Source organism: Chlorocebus sabaeus, chromosome 9 (assembly GCF_047675955.1).
Source record: "Chlorocebus sabaeus isolate Y175 chromosome 9, mChlSab1.0.hap1, whole genome shotgun sequence".
In the NCBI taxonomy this organism is placed as follows: Eukaryota; Metazoa; Chordata; class Mammalia; order Primates; family Cercopithecidae; genus Chlorocebus; species Chlorocebus sabaeus.
This window is the reverse complement of record NC_132912.1, coordinates 66749861-66766439: the sequence shown is the minus strand read 5'-3', so window position 1 is coordinate 66766439 and position 16579 is coordinate 66749861. Positions and strand designations below refer to the sequence as shown.

Here is a 16579-nt window from a genome sequence, read left to right as displayed (position 1 = left end):
CGGGCGTGGTGGTGGGCGCCTGTAGTTCCAGCTACTCGGGAAGCTGAGGCGAAAGAATGGCGTAAACCCGGGAGGAGGAGCTTGCAGCGAGCTGAGATCCAGCCACTGCACTCCAGCCTGGGCAACAGAGCGAGACTCTGTCTCAAAAAAAAAAAAAAAAAAAAAAAAAAAAAAAAAAAAACTAGAAGATAACAGCAACAGAAGGTATAGGGCATAAATTTATTCTTGTGCACAAACCAAAGTATTGTGACTCACACCCAACAAGCAAAGGAAAATTATCACTTTCCAGATTAAACGGCAAACGTAGCTGATGGTGGTCTTGGTGAGAAGGGAGTCCACACTCCTCTAAGATCGGAGATCAGGACCTGAAGCTGAAAAGAAGCAAGAGCTGGGGTTTTGAGGGATGGGGTGGTACTGAAAAGAGGTTTCTGGGTGTTTCTCTGCTCTTTCCCAGGTAGTCATGGCAAGCTGTAGAAGACACACTGAAGGACAGACTCAAGGAAAGTCACACAGACACCAACTGTTCTTCCAACACTCAGCACACACCCTCACACCTCCCTTCTGCCATTATCCCCTTCCATTCTAACAAATACATTCTTCTCCCTCAAATTTTGTTTCCAATTCCCTTCTCACACAGTTGGTTTCTTGTTACCCAACTTTACTTTTTCCCAATATGGCATTGTCCCTCACCATACTTCTGTCTGTGGCTCAATCACTTAAACTCATTTCTGCCATGCTTCTGGTTTCAGCCTCACTCTCCACACTCTGACTCTCTTCTCCTTTCTCTCAAGCTCATAAGGCAATGAAGCCAATGATCTGTTCATTCTCATAGGGAATTTTCTTTCTTTTTTTTCATTTCCTGGGTACTGGTTTGCTCAGCACTGGCCTCTCAAGTTGCTAACTTTCTGAAATCCTGAGGAATAGAATTATTTGTTCTATTCCTGGTCTAGCTGATATAACTTAGCCCATGCAAACTTTCCTGGCCCTTCAGTCTTTTCATGCTCCATAACTTTCAAAAGATGCTGGACACCTGCTACAGACATTGGTCTCTAAGGAGTTATTCTCTAGTGAATCTCTTTCTCCCACTCAACTCCATGTGGGGACATCTGACCCTTCTATCAGTACAACAATAAGACTCAGATTGGGTCTTTATTTTGACCTCCTCTCTTACTCATGCCTCAGACGGAAGAGCACATCTGTGCGCGCACACACACACAGGCCTAGGTATATGCCAGCCAAGCTTAGGAAAGCAGAGTGGGGGGTGAGGGTGGCTTAGGGCAAACAACGGTCAGTTCAGTCCCTTTGCTGTGTGCCTGGTGGTGAGCTTCTTGCTTAAGGTCCCAGTGGTCACTTCTGCTCTGTTTACTTCTCACTGAACATTAAAATGAGGCCCACGGAGAAAAGCACAAACGTCAAGGAAGAGAGATCTGTGGAGGAATACGGGTGGAGAAGCCTGGAAATAAAGACAGAGATCCAGGCAAGGAAATGCAGAGACACAGAGAGGCAAAGATACCAAAGCAGACATAGTTGGTTGGAAAGCGGCAGGGAGGTAGAAAGTGAGGAGGAAGGTGGGGGAAGGGGACATCAACTTGGAAACTATCTCTGGCAGGAGGCAATTTAGCTTCCAGATGCCAGTGACAGGGGGTGGGATAGGGTAGGAGAAGCAACTTTAGGAACTGGATGTTCCACCTCTCCTTGGTCCTGGGACCTGTGCCTGCTCACTGGTGCCCTGCCCCAGGCCTCCACACATGAGCCTGCAATCCTGTTCTGGTGGCTGAGAATCGGGGCCTGGCTACCTGGAAACCACAGGAGCTGGGAGAAGCCCCAAGGCCCCTGGGAGACTCTGGAGGAGGGGCTGGGCTAGGAACAGGGGCTGAGGCCAGCTCTGTTCTCCAGATGGGCTCATCCAGTGTAGTGGCTGCTCGCGGGGCAAGCACAGTGGGAACCAGGGGTTCTGCAGTGGGCTGGGGCGCCGGAGTGGAAAACCGGCGAATCTCCTGGACTCGGGCAGTTTTGGGGGGCCCTGAGGCGGTAGGGCCAGGAGTTGGGGGAACCTCATCAAAACAGAACATGGCAGTTTTAAGTTGATAGGGCTGATGCCGCATAAAATCTAGAGCCTTGATGCCCTGCTTGGGTGTTGCCCGAGGCCCCTGGGATTGGGCCTTAGGGAGAGTTCGGGCTGCCTGGGGGAAAAAGGGAGAGAGCAGTGGGTTGTAAGCAATAGGAGGTGGGGCACGGATGTTGGGTGAATATTTCCAGGAAGGGGGCAGAGACGGGGTAGGAGAAGGACTTCTAGGCCGAGGGCCAAGACCAGGACCAGGTGTACCTTCCACCACATACCTGTCCGCACGGCTCTGCCGCTTAGCAAACAGCTCCCCACCCCTGCCCTGCAGCCTTGGTGGCTCAGGGATTACAGCTGAAGAGACTGCCCCATTCATGAGCCCATCAAGGAGCCCTCGAGATGGGGGCTTAGGAGCCACTGGGGGTGGAGTCTTAGGAGTCATAGGGGGCGGGGTCTTGGGAGCCATTGGAGGAGGGGTCTTAGGTGTCACGGGAGGCAGAGTCTTGTAACTCCTGGCCCCTACTGGCTGCATGAAGTTGCAGGCTTCAGCCCCGAGGCTCAGAGCATCCTCCTCAGGACCAGATTCTGCACCCCCGGCCCGGGGCTTTTCATCCAGGTTCTGTACCAGCGATAGCAGCTCGGGGTTGGGCGAGTTCTTCGTCTCCTCCTTTCCCGGCCGGAACATCTGCTTCCGGGTCCCCCGGCGCCGGGCCTCCTGCAGGATACCCGTGCGGGCAGCTGGCACAGAGATGCGCTGCTCCCGAGCGCTGGGGGTCTCAGGAGCCCCTGGGCCTGGGGCAGGCATCTCTGGGCGCACAGAGGGTCGCAAAGGCGCAGATAGGAAGATAGAAGCTGTGGAGGTCATGGCAGCTGCGCTAGGAGGAGCGGGGGGCTCTGGGGTTCCGCCTGGAGTGACAGGCCGACTGGGGGCTGGGATGTACAGGGAACTGGTGGCTGTTACAGGGCCCGAGGAGCGTGAGGCGCTGGGGGAACCAGAGACTGGTGCGTGACTGAGAACTCCTGACGTGAAGCTGGGCAGAAGGGTGGGCCCCTGCGGAGAAGACAAGAAGGGGGGTGGGGCGGGGCTGAGGCCCCCCAGGCTGTCGTTGGCCCTCCTGGGGGCTAAAGGCCGGAAAATAACCGAGGTGGTAGTTGGCCGCTGCCCTTGTAGGCCCGGGGTAAAGGGCCTAGCTGACCGGTTAAAGATGTTTGGAGTTGGGGTCGGGGCTCCACCACCTGGTTGGAAGGGTCTGGGGCTGGCTACAGGGGCCGGGAAGGGGCTGGGTGGGAGCACAGCCGCCTCTGGGGGAGCACTCTGGGCCCGAGGTGGTGACTGCAGGCCCTCCCCGTTCAGCATGGCTGCTGGTTCGGCCCGCACCAGTTCCTGGGTGCTGGAGTCTGCGCGCTGGCGCTGCTGTTCAAAGAGCTGCACCCCTCGCCCAGAGACCTCACTCAGCTGCCTTGCCAGCCCAGAGCCCTGGCCCTCTGATGCTCTTGAGCCCGCCCTGGCAAGCTCCATGTCCAGATAGGGACTGTCCCAGTCAGATTGATTGGTGAGGCTGCGGGCGTCAGAGAAGGCTTCTTCGTCCAGCTCCGACTCACTCGTGGGGGGAACGCCGTCCTCCTCCTCCTCAGCGCCCGTCCCAGCAGCAGCCCCGAAGCTCACCAGAGTGTACTTCTTGGCTCTCTGCCGCCGTTTCTTAAACATAAGCACCCCTTTGGAGTGGGGGTTGGGGGCTGCAGTGAGCAGGGATGCAATTGTCCTGCATTTGGTCTTGGCCTCTTTTATGCTTTTCTCTTGGAGGCTCTCTGCACGTTGCAGTTCTGGGGAGGCCAAGAAGTAAAATGGTGAATGGGTCTTCCCAGCCTCTTCTAGTCCTGTTCCCCAAGGCTTTCACCTCCCATCCCAGCAAGCTCCCTCTTGCACTGGCCCAACCCACAAAGTCCCCTGTGACAAAGTCCTCTGACTTAGGGGCAGAGTGGAGGGTGAAAGGTGAAACCAAGGACAGTTAAAGATAAGGCAAAGTCCAGTTGACTGCCCTGACACTGCTCTGACCACAGCCCTTCCATCCCATCTTACTGCTATTCTGCTCCTATCTTCCAAGAGATGTGCTCTTATCCACCCCACACACATTCCTCACCTACCTCCCATTCCTGACTGGCAATGGGAAGGGGAGGAGAAAGATGTGTCACTCTCCATGGCAGACAGGGAGAGAAGCAGGTCCCACGGAGAGGAAAGATGAGAAGGAACACTTTCCACCCACCATAGGGACCATGTTAGGAGGCTTCTCATGAAGCTTACGACTCATCCTCTCCGCTACCCCTTACCCCTATGATATGGACACAAAGAACCCTTAGCAATGAGGATCTTCATTCACAATTCCACCCCCCTCATGCAATCTACATCATACACATTCACAGAAATAACTCCCACCACACAACACTTCAACAAGAATAGCCGTCTAGTGAAAGTCAACTGTAGGCGTACTTTCTCCTATTTACTTTTCTCTCTCATTCACATATACCCAAGCTTACATACAGCTCCATTCACATACATATATGTAAATACACATGCCCACGTAAAAACACCATCACTCAAATACATTCACACACCTACATGCTCTAGGTGGCCCTTCATCCCAGAGACCTCCCTGCAGAAACCCTGTTACTAACAGTGTAGACAGAATTCTAAAGTTTATCTCGGCCTTCCAACTGCCAAGGCAGTCGTCTGGGCTTCACACCTCTGCTACTCACAGTCAGGGGTAGTCTCCATCCAAGATGCAGGAGAAGTCAGGGTAATGTTCTCCAAGGCAACACTCCAAATCTTTAGGATGCCTCAAGGTCACCAGCTAAATATATTATTTCCCCCAAGCTGGGGATGGTAGTGGGGTGGGCTTCTTTGGGGGTCAGAACTGTCTCTATGTAGAGAGCTCAGGCAGCCACTGCCATCCAGGCACACAAGGACTATGTGCTAAAGGGAACCAGGGCAGGGCTTTCCATGCCATGTGGGGCCTGGGTAGGTGGGGCCAGGAAATGGGAGAGGCTGCCCTGCTGCGAGGACCCCGCCTTGCACATGGATACTCTCTGGTCCATGGTCCCCAGTTCCTCCTGAAAAATTATTGAAATTCCATCTACTTTCCACTCAAGGTACCACGCTCCTTTGTAATGAGCTCCTTTGTAATGAGCGTGGTACCTTGAGTGGAAAGTAGATGGAATTTTTTTCATTTTTGTCATTCCTCTCATCCCAGCGTTTATACCTCAGAATAGTGCTGTGGATGAGACAACAGGCCCTGGAGTCAGAGTTCAGTTCAGGGTTTTGGTTCTTGGGAGAGTTACCTCACCTCATTAAAGTTCGGTTTCCTCATCTGTAAATGAGGGTAGACAATGGCTAACTCATAGGATTGCTATAAGGATTAACTGAGATAATATAGTAAATTTAGCACTTAACACAGTGTGAAGGCCCACTATAACCATTACTATTAAAGCCTTCTTGACACTATACTTTCTTGATATATATGGACACTTTCTTGTTCACACATATCTTGTCCCACGACTCACACATACATGCCTTCATGTATTCATAATGTACTCATACACGGTCTGTTCCCATGAGTTTTCTATAGCTCTTGTGGTCACAAACCCCTTTGACATGTGATCATAGCATCACTGAGAAAGGGTCAGTGAAACTCTCCTGAGAAAAGGAGGAAGAGGACAGCAAAAAGGAAGGAACAAGAGAGTAAGACCTTTCCCAAAGACTGCCCTTCCTAAACTGTTGACATCTTCCCCTCCATTCTAGGCCCCAGACTCTCATAGATATGGGAGGGTAGTACCTGCATAGAATGAGTCTTGGAGCTCAGGAACTGCGTCTGGGGCTTTATCGTAGCTGACTTGGCTGAGGGGCTCTTGGCTGATGGGCTCAAAGGTCTCCATGCTGAGAAAGGCGGTGTTGGCTGGAGCAGGACCAGCTTGAGCCACCCCCCACGCCTTTTAAAGCCCCTTTGTCTTGTCCCCAGAGCTGGCAGCTGAATGAGCTCACTGTGCTATTTTTGGAACCTGGCCCTCTCCCTTCTCTGGGCTGCCCCACAAGTGCTGGTGTGATGGACGGGGGCACCTGCTTTCCCTTCCCCCAACCCCACCCCAGCAGACAATGAGGTCTGCTTGACTAAAAATACCTCTGAGCCAGTAGCTACAGTCTCATCCAGCATTATGGGAAGAGAGGGGGAGATAAGTGGAGAATTGAGGAAAGCATGGAATCCTAGGCACACATCTGGAATTCCTAGGATATTGGACACTCAGGGATGTCAGACTCTCAACTTTCATGTCCTTAGCCTCCACTCCAAACTAAGAGATACAAAGTTCTAAGGATCAGGAATTAAAATGGTGGAGGAGAGGAAAGAAATATAACTAGAGGGGGAATCCTGAGATTTTGGAGGTAACAAGAACGGTCTCTGTGGGAAAGGCACAGGAGGCATAGAGTAGGGAGAAAGTTTACCCTTAGACCTTGTTCTGTCACTCACATCAAAAATAGCAAAGAGCCTGAGATAAGTGGAATGGGCTTTTTCTGCCCAGGCCAACATTCTTGACTGAGATAAGGAGCCAAAGCCAAAGCTCCCTCCCTCTGCCACTTCCCTGGGATCTCATGATCGTCCCATAGCCTCTCAGTCCCCAGGAATCCTAACGGAACTCGCAAATGTCAAAGGTACCTGCAATTAACACTATAAAGAACCCCTTGGCGGGGCGGTGGCTCATGCCTGTAATCCCAGCACTTTGGGAGGCTGAGGCGGGTGGATCACGAGGTCAGGAGTTCGAGACCAGCCTGGCCAACATAGTGAAACCCTGTCTCTACTAAAAATACAAAAAATTAGCCAGGCATGGTGGCGGGCACCTTTAATCCCAGCTACTCGGGAGGCTGAGGCAGGAGAATCGCTTGAACCCAGGAGGCAGAGGTTGCAGTGAGCCAAGATTGCACTCCAGTCCGGGTGACAGTGCAAGACTCTGTCTCAAAAAGAAAAAAAAAAAGAAAAAGAAAAAAAAAAAAAACCCTGTAGCTTTGACCCATTTTTATTTATTAATTTTTATTATTTATTTATTTATTTATTTATTTATTTATTTGAGACGGAGTCTCGCTCTGTCACCCAGGCTGGAGTGCAGTGGCACAATCTCGGCTCACTGCAAGCTCCGCCTCCCGGGTTCACGCCATTCTCCTACCTCAGCCTCCCGAGTAGCTGGGACTACAGGCGCCCGCCACTGCACCCGGCTAATTTTTTTCTATTTTTTAGTAGAGACGGGGTTTCACCATGGTCTCGATCTCCTGACCTTGTGATCCGCCCGCCTCGGCCTCCCAAAGTGCTGGGATTACAGGCGTGAGCCACCGCGCCCGGCCTATTTATTTATTTTTAAGACAGGGTCTTGGTCTGTTGCTCATGCTGGAGTGCAGTGGTGCAAACATGGCTCATTGCAGCCTAAACCTCCCAGGCTCAAGCAATCCTCCGGCCTCAGCCTCCCAAGTACCTGGGACCATAGACATGTGCCACCATGCTCGGCTAATTTTTAAATTTTTAGTGGAGACAAAGACTCACGATGTTGTCCAGACTGGTCTCAAACTTCTGGCTTCTGCCAGGAGCGGTGGCTCACGCCTGTAATCCCAGCACTTTGGGAGGCCGAGGCAGGCAGATCACCTGAGGTCAGGAGTTTGAGACGAGCCTGACCAATATGGTAAAACCCCATCTCTACTAAAAATACAAAAAATTAGCCAGGTGTGGGAGCAGGTGCCTGTAACCCCAGCTACTCGGGAGGCTGAGGCAGGAGAATTGCTTGAACCTGGGAGGCGGAGGTTGCAGTGAGCCAAGATCACGCCATTGCATTCCAGCCTAGGCACAAGAGCCATACTCCCAAAAACTCTTGGATTCATGCTATCCTCCTACCTCAGCCTCCCAGAGTGCTGGGATTACAGGTATGAGCCACCTTGCCCAGCCTTCAACCTGCTTTTAAATACTCCCCTGTCTTGTGTCTGTACTCTGCTTTCACCCCATCATGACACACAATAACAGTTATCAAACTGTTATTTGGTTACCACCAAACCCTTCATCTATTTGTGTCCCTTTCCAATTTCCCTACTTACTCTGTTCCTTGGTTGAACTGAATCACCTTACCCTTTTGCCACATTGGTTCAAAGAGCAAAAATAATGGGGGTCATGAGAGTAATTATGCTCCCCTTCTACTCATACTCTTCTCCTCCTGTCCCCAAGACTATCCAAGGGGCCCAAGGTAGGGAGAATGTATGGCTATAGAAGGGTAGATTTAAGGCTCAGATTGAAGGATCCTGGCTGGGGAAAAGGGATTCAGGCACTCACTGGCTTGCTTGGCCTTCTGGGTGTAGGTGGTAGTAAGATCTTCTGCCACCGGGTGGGGAACAGGCCCCACCATAGGGATGAGATGAGGACCAGGCCGGAGGGGGCCATGGGGTAACAGCAGAGCCTCAGCTGGGGGTGGCTGAAGGGCTGCCCCATCCTCCCAAGACGGGGAGCTCACACGGCTGTCACCCTGGCTGGAAGGGCCAGGGATAGTAGGTACTGGCTCTGCAGGGCTGTCAGACAGGTAGACCTCATCAGGTGGGGCACCCGGAGGGGTGGGCCTTGTGGGGCCTCGGCGGCGAGGTCGGCGAGGCTTCTCCTGCGTGGCAGGACCATCAGCATCACTGTCAGTCTCTCCGTAGTAAGCCTCACTATCAGGAGGTGAACGAAGACTCCCAGGCTGAAGAGGCTGAGGAACTGGAGCACCAGGGGGCTCAGGACTCAGTGGAGATAAGGGTGACAGCACCTGAAGCTCATGGGGAGATGGAGATTGCACAGGACCTTCGTCTGCTACCCTGGATAGGAAAGATGACAGAGCTTGAGAGATCGGCTAGGTACTGACAGCTTGAGAGGTCTGGAAGGGATAGAGGGAAGAGGTAAGGGAAAGAGAAGGCTGTCATACAGTTGGAATGGGTGAGATGGGAAGAGTGAAGATATGAAGACAAACTGGGAGGCAAATGTGCTTAAAGGGCTGTAAGTGGAAATAGGCTTAGAGGAAGATGTAATGAGGAGACAGGCCAGGGGTTGAAGTAGGCCCATCAGTCAAATACCCACTGACATCCCCATCCCTTAATTGCAGATACATTCAAGCCCTCTGGGAGGCAGACACAAACCATCTACACTCCAGCAGAAATGCACGAGCAGAAATAGGTACCTGTTAGTTGCTAAAGCCAGGCCAGTGAGACACAGAGCTGAGACAATGGGAGTCCTGGATTAGGGGAAGAGAAGAGGAAGGAGGTCCATACCGCTGCACAGTGAGGACAAGCTGATTTCCTGAGGCATCGATGAGGCTCATGGCACTGGCATGGGAGAGGTTGGTGCAAGAGACCCCATTGATTGCCAAGAGCTGGTCCTTCTCTCGGAGTCCTGCTCTGCCAGCCTGGCTCCGTCTTCGAATCTGAGATGTTGAAGGAGACACTGTAGGTAAGAGAGGGCTCCAAAGGGAATAGAATGAAAGGAAAAGACAGGAAGGACCCATAGGAGGGGATTTTACTTTGTAGGGTAAGAAAGGTGGGGAGATGCATGGAAGTGGCTGCAGTTGAAGTGGTCTGTCTAGAGGGAAGAAAGTATACAGATTGAAGAAAGAAATACACCATATAGTGGGAAATAGGGTAACCACTGAATGAAAGAGGCTTGGGAAGAACCACATGGGGTAGGTACTAGAAATGGTGGTTATTGGCTGGGTGCAGTGGCTCACACCTGTAAGCCACTTTGGGAGGCCTAGGCGGGTGGATCACTTGAGGTCAGGAGTTCAAGACCAGCCTGGCCAACGGGTGAAACCCTGTCTCTACTAAAAATACAAAAATCAGCCGGCCGTGGTGGCGGGCACATGTAGTCCCAGATACTTGGGAGGCTGAGGCAGAAGAATCACTAGAACCCAGGAAGCAGAAGTTGCAGTGAGCCAAGATCACATCACTGCACTCCAGCCTGGGCAATAGAGTAAGACTGTGGCAAAGAGAAAACAAAACAAAACAAAACAAAACAAAAACCGAAAAGGAATGTTGGTTATCTCCATAAGCTTTTTCTTCAAAGGCAGTATCTATATTGGCCGGTAATTCTCTACTAGGCCTTGGAACCCCAGGTGCCATTACACAGTCAAGATTTTAGAACAGTACTCCAGGTTGGAGGGAGTCCAGTGGGATTCTGGGAGATTGTGATTATTTGGGTATATGTGTGCCATGTGTACACACAAATGTATGTATGCCAAAGTAATAATAGTAGTAGTGGCTACCATTTATTGAGTTTTTACTAAGTGTTGGGCACTGTGCTACATGTATTATTGCATTTAATCCTTAGAATGGTTCCATGAAGTAGGTACAAGTACTATTATTACCCACATTTTACAGTTCGGAAAACTAAGCCTGTGGGGTGAAACCAAAAGGGTAATGACTTCGTCTGTGAAGCCAGATCTTGCCATAACCCTCCTAGCACCTAAAAAAGTCTTGCCTAGTGAGAGAAAGGATCTGACCTAGGGAAAGAGCACTGAAGGCATGGGCAGAGCAGGGTGAGCCAGGGTAGGACTGGGCTGGGCTAGGCTGTGCGAGGCAGTTTCAGTTCATCACATATCAGTTTAGTCAGAGAGAAATTAGAACCTTCCCTGTATTTCTGGAGTTTGGAGTAGAGGCACATACTCGAGAAAACAAACACTGGATGATCAGAGCTGGGCCTCTGATACCACAGTGCTGCAGGGAACTGAAACAGAGTCTTTCTTTTTCCTCTGCTCCCTGAAAACCAAGAATTCTGTTTTCTAATAGACCTCCCACAAGAAGCCTGTGGTCAGATGCTACTCCCACTATGAGACTTGAGCATGCTTCCCTGCCCACTACCCACCCCATCTTCACAGCCTCCCACCCCCCAAACCCCACCATATGCCACCACACATCTCTTCCCAGGAACCCTTGGGTTCCCTTTCCCTGAAGCCTCATTTCAGGGGCTCTCCCTTACCTTAGACACCTGTAAGGGTTTCCTCTGCTCGGCCCCCCCCTGAAGTCGGAAGCCCCAGGGGGCTCCCCCTGATAGTGTGACCAGCACCTCCTCCTCAGCACCCATCACTCAGCTTGGCCTATGGCCCCCGGAGTTGGAACAGTGTCTCAGGGAGAGAAGTTGAAGTCCTCGAACCCCGTCCGGTCTTCCTGTCCGGCTGTCCTGCTCCTGCTGCCCCAGGCCTCCCCCCTACACCACACACCACAGGCAGGCAACTTGGCCCTGGGATCCTTACAGTCCAGCACACGTGTCCCATCAATCGCAGATGTGCTCAAAATAGATGCTGCTTGTACTCCCCTCCCTCCCCCATCTGTGCTAGTCCTAGAGCTAATTATAGTACAAACTTCTGCCCTCCATGTTCCCCATTCTCCTGCATGGGCCTTTTATTCAGGACTAATACAAACTCTCTAGGCTCTATAACCAATGTACACCCTTTCAGGAACTGTGCCTTCTCTAATAGGACCATGGGCTAATCTCAACTGCTTTCCTCCAAAGACCATTTCAAAATGGCAGCAGCAGGGGCTTCAATTCCGTAGCCGGCAAAGAATGGCTGGGCTTGCTCCAAGATCCCAGGAAAGAATGCACCCTCGCTATATAAATTTATCTGTTAATTAAAATGCTGGGCCAGGCATGGTGGCTCACACCTATAATCCTAGCACTTTGGGAGGCCAAGGTGGGTGGATTTCTTGAGTTCAGGAATTTGAGATCAGCCTTTGCAACATGGTGAGACGTGCCCCATCTCTATTTTTTTATTATTAAAAAATGTTAAAAACAAAACAAAACAAAACAAAACTATAGGCCGGGCGCGGTGGCTCACGCCTGTAATCCAAGCACTTTGGGAGGCCAAGGCGGGCGGATCACGAGGTCAGGAGATGAAGACCATCCTGGCTAACACGGTGAAACCCTGTCTCTACTAAAAATACAAAAAATCAGCCGGGAGGCCGAGCGCGGTGGCTCAAGCCTGTAATCCCAGCACTTTGGGAGGCCGAGACGGGCGGATCACGAGGTCAGAAGATAGAGACCATCCTGGCTAACACGGTGAAACCCCGTCTCTACTAAAAAATACAAAAAACTAGCGGGGCGAGGTGGCGGGCGCCTGTAGTCCCAGCTACTCAGGAGGCTGAGGCAGGAGAATGGCGTAAACCCGGGAGGCGGAGCTTGCAGTGAGCTGAGATCCGGCCACTGCACTCCAGCCCGGGCGACAGAGCCAGACTCCGTCTCAAAAAAAAAAAAAAAAAAAAAAAAAAAAAAAAATTTAGCCGGGCGTGGTGGCAGGTGCCTGTAGTCCCGGCTACTCAGGAGGCAGAGGCAGGAGAATGGCGTGAACCCGGGAGGCGGAGCTTGTGGTGAGCCAATGTCGTGCCACTGCACTCCTGGGTGACAGAGCGAGACTCCGTCTCAAAAAAAAAAAAAATTAATGAATTAAAAAACTATAAAAAAAATTACCTATTGCAATACATACGTGGTCATGGAAAGGTATGTAGATGTGCGTAAACATACCAAACCATGTTAATACAATCTCTACTTGTCTCTAGGTTTCCATTACAAGAATGTCTCTGTTACAAGGCACAATATTATGGTGCTATAACTGTGATTATCAAAGGCTACAGAGTTTCATAAAATAGCTGCCCACCTAGTATATGCTAAATACTGTTTGCCTTGGTATATGCCTGTGTCCTAGAAACACTTGGGCTGGGTGCAGTAGCTCATGCCTGTAATCCCAACACTTTGAGAGGCTGAGGCAGGTGGATCGCTTGAGCACAGGAGTTCAAGACCAGCCTGGGTAACATGGTGAGACCCTGTTTCTACAAAAAAATTTAGCCAGGCCTGCCTGGTCACATGCTCCTGTAGTCCCAGCTACTTGGGAGATTGACATGGGAGGGTTGCTTGAGCCCTGGAGGTTGAAGCTGCAGTGAGTCATGATTCTGCCACTGCACTCTAGCACTCTAGCCTGGGTGACAGAGTGAGACCCTGTCTCAAAAAAAAAAAAAAAAAAAAGAAAAGAAAAAAAAAAAAGAAAAATAAAAAAAAAAAAGGAAGAAAGAAAAAAGAGATCTCCAAGAAGAAAATTGGGATTTTGGTGTCAGAAGAAATGAACTTGGGGTTTTTGTTTTTGTTTTTTTTTTTTGAGATGGAGTCTCACCCTGACGCCCAGGCTGGAGTGCAATGGAGATCTTGGCTCACTGCAATCTCCGCTTCCCAGGTTCAAATGATTCTCCTGCCTCAGCCTCCTGACTAGCTGGGACTACAGGCATGTGCCACCACACTTAGCTAGCTAATTGTTGTATTTTTAGTAGAGACGGGGTTTCACCATGTTAGCCAGGCTGGTCTCGAACCCCTGATCTCGTGATCCAACCACCTCGGCTTCCCAAAGTGCTGGGGATTACAGGTGTAAGCCACTGTGCCTGGCCTTTTTTTTTTTTTTAAACAGAGTTTCGCTCTTGTTGCCCACACTGGAGTGCAATGGTGAGGTCTCAGCTCACTGCTACCTCCACCTCCCAGGTTCAAGCGATTCTCCTGTCTCAGCCTCCCAAGTAGTTGACACTACAGGCACCCGCTACCACGCCTAGCTAATTTTTGTATTTTTAGTAGAGACGGGTTTTCTCCATGTTGATCAGGCTGGTCTCGAACTCCCGACCTCAGGTGATCTGCCCGCCTCGGTATCCCAAAGTGCTGGGATTACAGGCATGAGCCACCATGCCCAGCTTGAAGTTGGGTTCTTCTTCCATCACTTAGTAGCTGTGTGATCTCAGGCAGGGCAGTCACTTGGCCTCATCAGTAAAAAGAGGATCTAGGCCAGGCTCGGTGACTTATGCCTGTAATCCCAGCATGTTGGGAGGCCAAGGGGGGCGGATCACCTGAGGTTGGGAGTTTGAGACCAGCCTGATGACCATGGAGAAACCCCGTCTCTACTAAAAATACAAAAATTAGCCAGGCATGGTGGCACATGCCTGTTATCCCAGCTACTTGGGAAGCTGAGGCAGGAAAATCGCTTGAACCTGGGAGGCAGAGGTTGTGATGAGCCAAGATTGGGCCATTGCACTCCAGCCTGAGCAACAAGAGCGAAACTCCCATCTCAAAAAAAAAAAAAAAAGAGGATTTAAATATCTATTCATTCTCTATTCATTCACTATTCACACATTTACTGAGTGTTAGCTACATGTCAGCCATTGTGCTATACCAATGGATTTCAGTTAACCTTCAGTGCATATTAAAATCACCTAGAAAACTTTTACAGCTACTGAGTCCCTAAGAAAAGACAGCATATCAGCATATAGGATTAAATGATGATGCAATGAAGTTTTACACACACACACACATCCTTAGGGACAGATTTTATTGGTCTAGTACCTGGTAGTGGCATTTTAAAAAGCACCACAAGGCCGAGTGCAGTGGCTCACACCTGTAATCCTAGCACTTTGGGAGGCTGAGGCAGGTGGATCACCTGAGGTCAGGAGTTTGAGACCAACCTGGCCAACAAGGTGAAACTCCATCTGTACTCAAAATACAAAAATTAGCCAGGCACGGTGGCACATGCCTGTAATCCCAGATACTTGGGAGGCTGGAGAATCGCTTGAACACGTGAGGGAGAGGTTGCAGTGAGCTGAGATCACACCATTGCACTCCAGCCTGGGCAACAAGAGCGAAACTCTGTCTCAAAAATGAAAATAAAAATAAAAAGCACCATAGATGATTCTAATATGCAACCAAGGTTGAGAACCACTGAGTGCAGATATAGAAACCAATAAATTGCAACACATTAGTCTCTATCCTCAAGAAACTATGGTACCGAGCTGGGCATGGTGGCTTATGCCTGCAATCCTAGCACTTTGGAAGGCCAAGGCGGGCAGATCGCTTGAGCCCAGGAGTTTGAGACCAGCCTGGGTAACATGGTGACACCTTGTCTCTACAAAAAATACAAAACTTAGCTAGCTAAGTGTGGTGGCACATGCCTGTAGTCCCAGCTACTAGGGACGCTGAGCAGGGAGGATCACTTGAGCCTGGGAGGCAGAGGTTGAAGATCATGCCACTGCACTCCAGCCTGGGTGACAGAGACCCTGTCTCAAATAGAAAAAAAACAGGTGGGGGGAGGGGGAAGAAAGAAACTGAAGCTAGGATCTACCACTTACTAGGGGTGCAACCTTTTTTTAAGACAGAGTCTTGCTCTGTGTCCCAGGCTGGAAAGCAGTGGTGCAATCTTGGTTCACTGCAACCTCCGTCCCCTGGGTTCAAGTGGTTCTCCTGCCTCAGCCTCCTGAGTAGTCGGGATTATAGGCATGTGCCACCATATCCAACTATTTTGTATTTTTGGAAGAGACAGGGTTGGCCAGGCTGGTCTCAAACTCCTGACTTCAGGTGATCCGTCTGTCTCGGACTCCCAAAGTGCTGGGATTACAGGCATGAGCCACCATGCCCGGTCCCAGGGGTGCAACCTTAAGCAAGACAGAGGATACTTTCCTATATTGATGAGTTAAGTGGGATGAATCATGTGAAAATGCTTAGCAGAGGACCCAGTTTAGGTCAGGTGCTCAACACATGTTAGTTGAATTTCGCAAATTATTCATCTAGACTAGTGGTTCTCAATCAGCAATGGAATCACCTGGAGGGCCTTAAACCATAGCTTGCTGGGCCCCACCTCCAGAATTTCTGGCTCTTATCTAAACAAAGTGGGTCTGAAATTTGCATTTCAAGCAAGTTTCCAGGTGATACTGATACTGCTGATCCGAGGATCACACTTCAAGAATCATTGACTAAAAACTGATGTCAGGTGTGGTGGCTTCACACCTTTAATCTCAGCAATTTGGAAGGCTAAGGTGGGAGGAATTTGAGACCAGCCTGGGCAACACAGGGAGACCTAACCTTTTTTTTTTTTTTTTTTTTTTTTTTGAGACAGAGTCTCGCTGTGTCGCCCAGGCCGGAGTGCAGTGGCGCGATCTCGGCTCACTGCAAGCTCCGCCTCCCAGGTTCACGCCATTCTCCCGCCTCAGCCTCCGAGTAGCTGGGACTACAGGCACCTGCCACCACGCCCGGCTAGTTTTTTGTATTTTTAGTAGAGACGGGGTTTCACCATGTTAGCCAGGATGGTCTCGATCTCCTGACCTTGTGATCCACCCGCCTTGGCCTCCCAAAGTGCTGGGATTACAGGCTTGAGCCACCGCGCCCGGCAGGGAGACCTAATCTCTACAAAAAATTAGCCAGATGTGGTGGCACATACCTGTAGCCCCAGCTACTCAACTACCCAGCTACTCCTGCTGAGGTAGGAGGACCACTTGAGCCCAGCCTGAGCAACAGAGCAAAACTGTCTCTAAAACAAACCAACAGGCCGGGCGCAGTGGCTCATGCCTGTAATCCCAGCACTTTGGGAGGCCAAGGGGGGTGGATCACGAGGTCAGGAGATCAAGACTATCCTGGCCAACATGGTGAAACCCTGTCTATACTAAAAATACAAAAATTAGCTGGG

At 50.6% G+C, this 16579-nt stretch overlaps 1 protein-coding gene across 3 annotated transcripts; it reads right to left on the bottom strand.

Moving 5' to 3' along the window:
• Window positions 1-467: 467 nt before the first annotated feature.
• Window positions 468-13046, bottom strand: SYNPO2L (synaptopodin 2 like). 3 transcript variants are annotated; one of them, XM_007963027.3, is made up of 4 exons: window positions 11080-13046; window positions 9381-9532; window positions 8416-8930; window positions 468-3886 (listed from the first exon to the last, which is right to left on the bottom strand). In XM_007963027.3, exons 1-4 carry the CDS (start codon window positions 11182-11184, stop codon window positions 1719-1721), a joined length of 2940 nt encoding a protein of 979 aa, XP_007961218.3. In that variant the 5' UTR covers window positions 11185-13046; the 3' UTR covers window positions 468-1718. The 3 variants fall into 3 exon arrangements, 2 of the variants coding, with proteins under 2 accessions (XP_007961218.3, XP_007961217.3); XM_007963026.3 differs by lacking the exons at window positions 8416-8930; window positions 9381-9532; window positions 11080-13046 and adding an exon at window positions 5893-6367; XR_012093982.1 differs by lacking the exons at window positions 8416-8930; window positions 9381-9532; window positions 11080-13046 and adding an exon at window positions 4817-5134 and having other exon boundaries at window positions 3799-3886.
• Window positions 13047-16579: the final 3533 nt, after the last annotated feature.

Coding starts and splice junctions, on each gene's coding strand:
- SYNPO2L (XM_007963027.3), bottom strand. CDS start 11,184: ATGGGTGCTGAGGAGGAGGTGCTGGTCACACTATCAGGGGGAGCCCCC. Junction 9,533..11,079: donor AACCCTTACAGGTGTCTAAG/GTAAGGGAGAGC, acceptor TCAACATCTCAG/ATTCGAAGACGGAGCCAGGC. Junction 8,931..9,380: donor CTTGTCCTCACTGTGCAGCG/GTATGGACCTCC, acceptor TTTCCTATCCAG/GGTAGCAGACGAAGGTCCTG.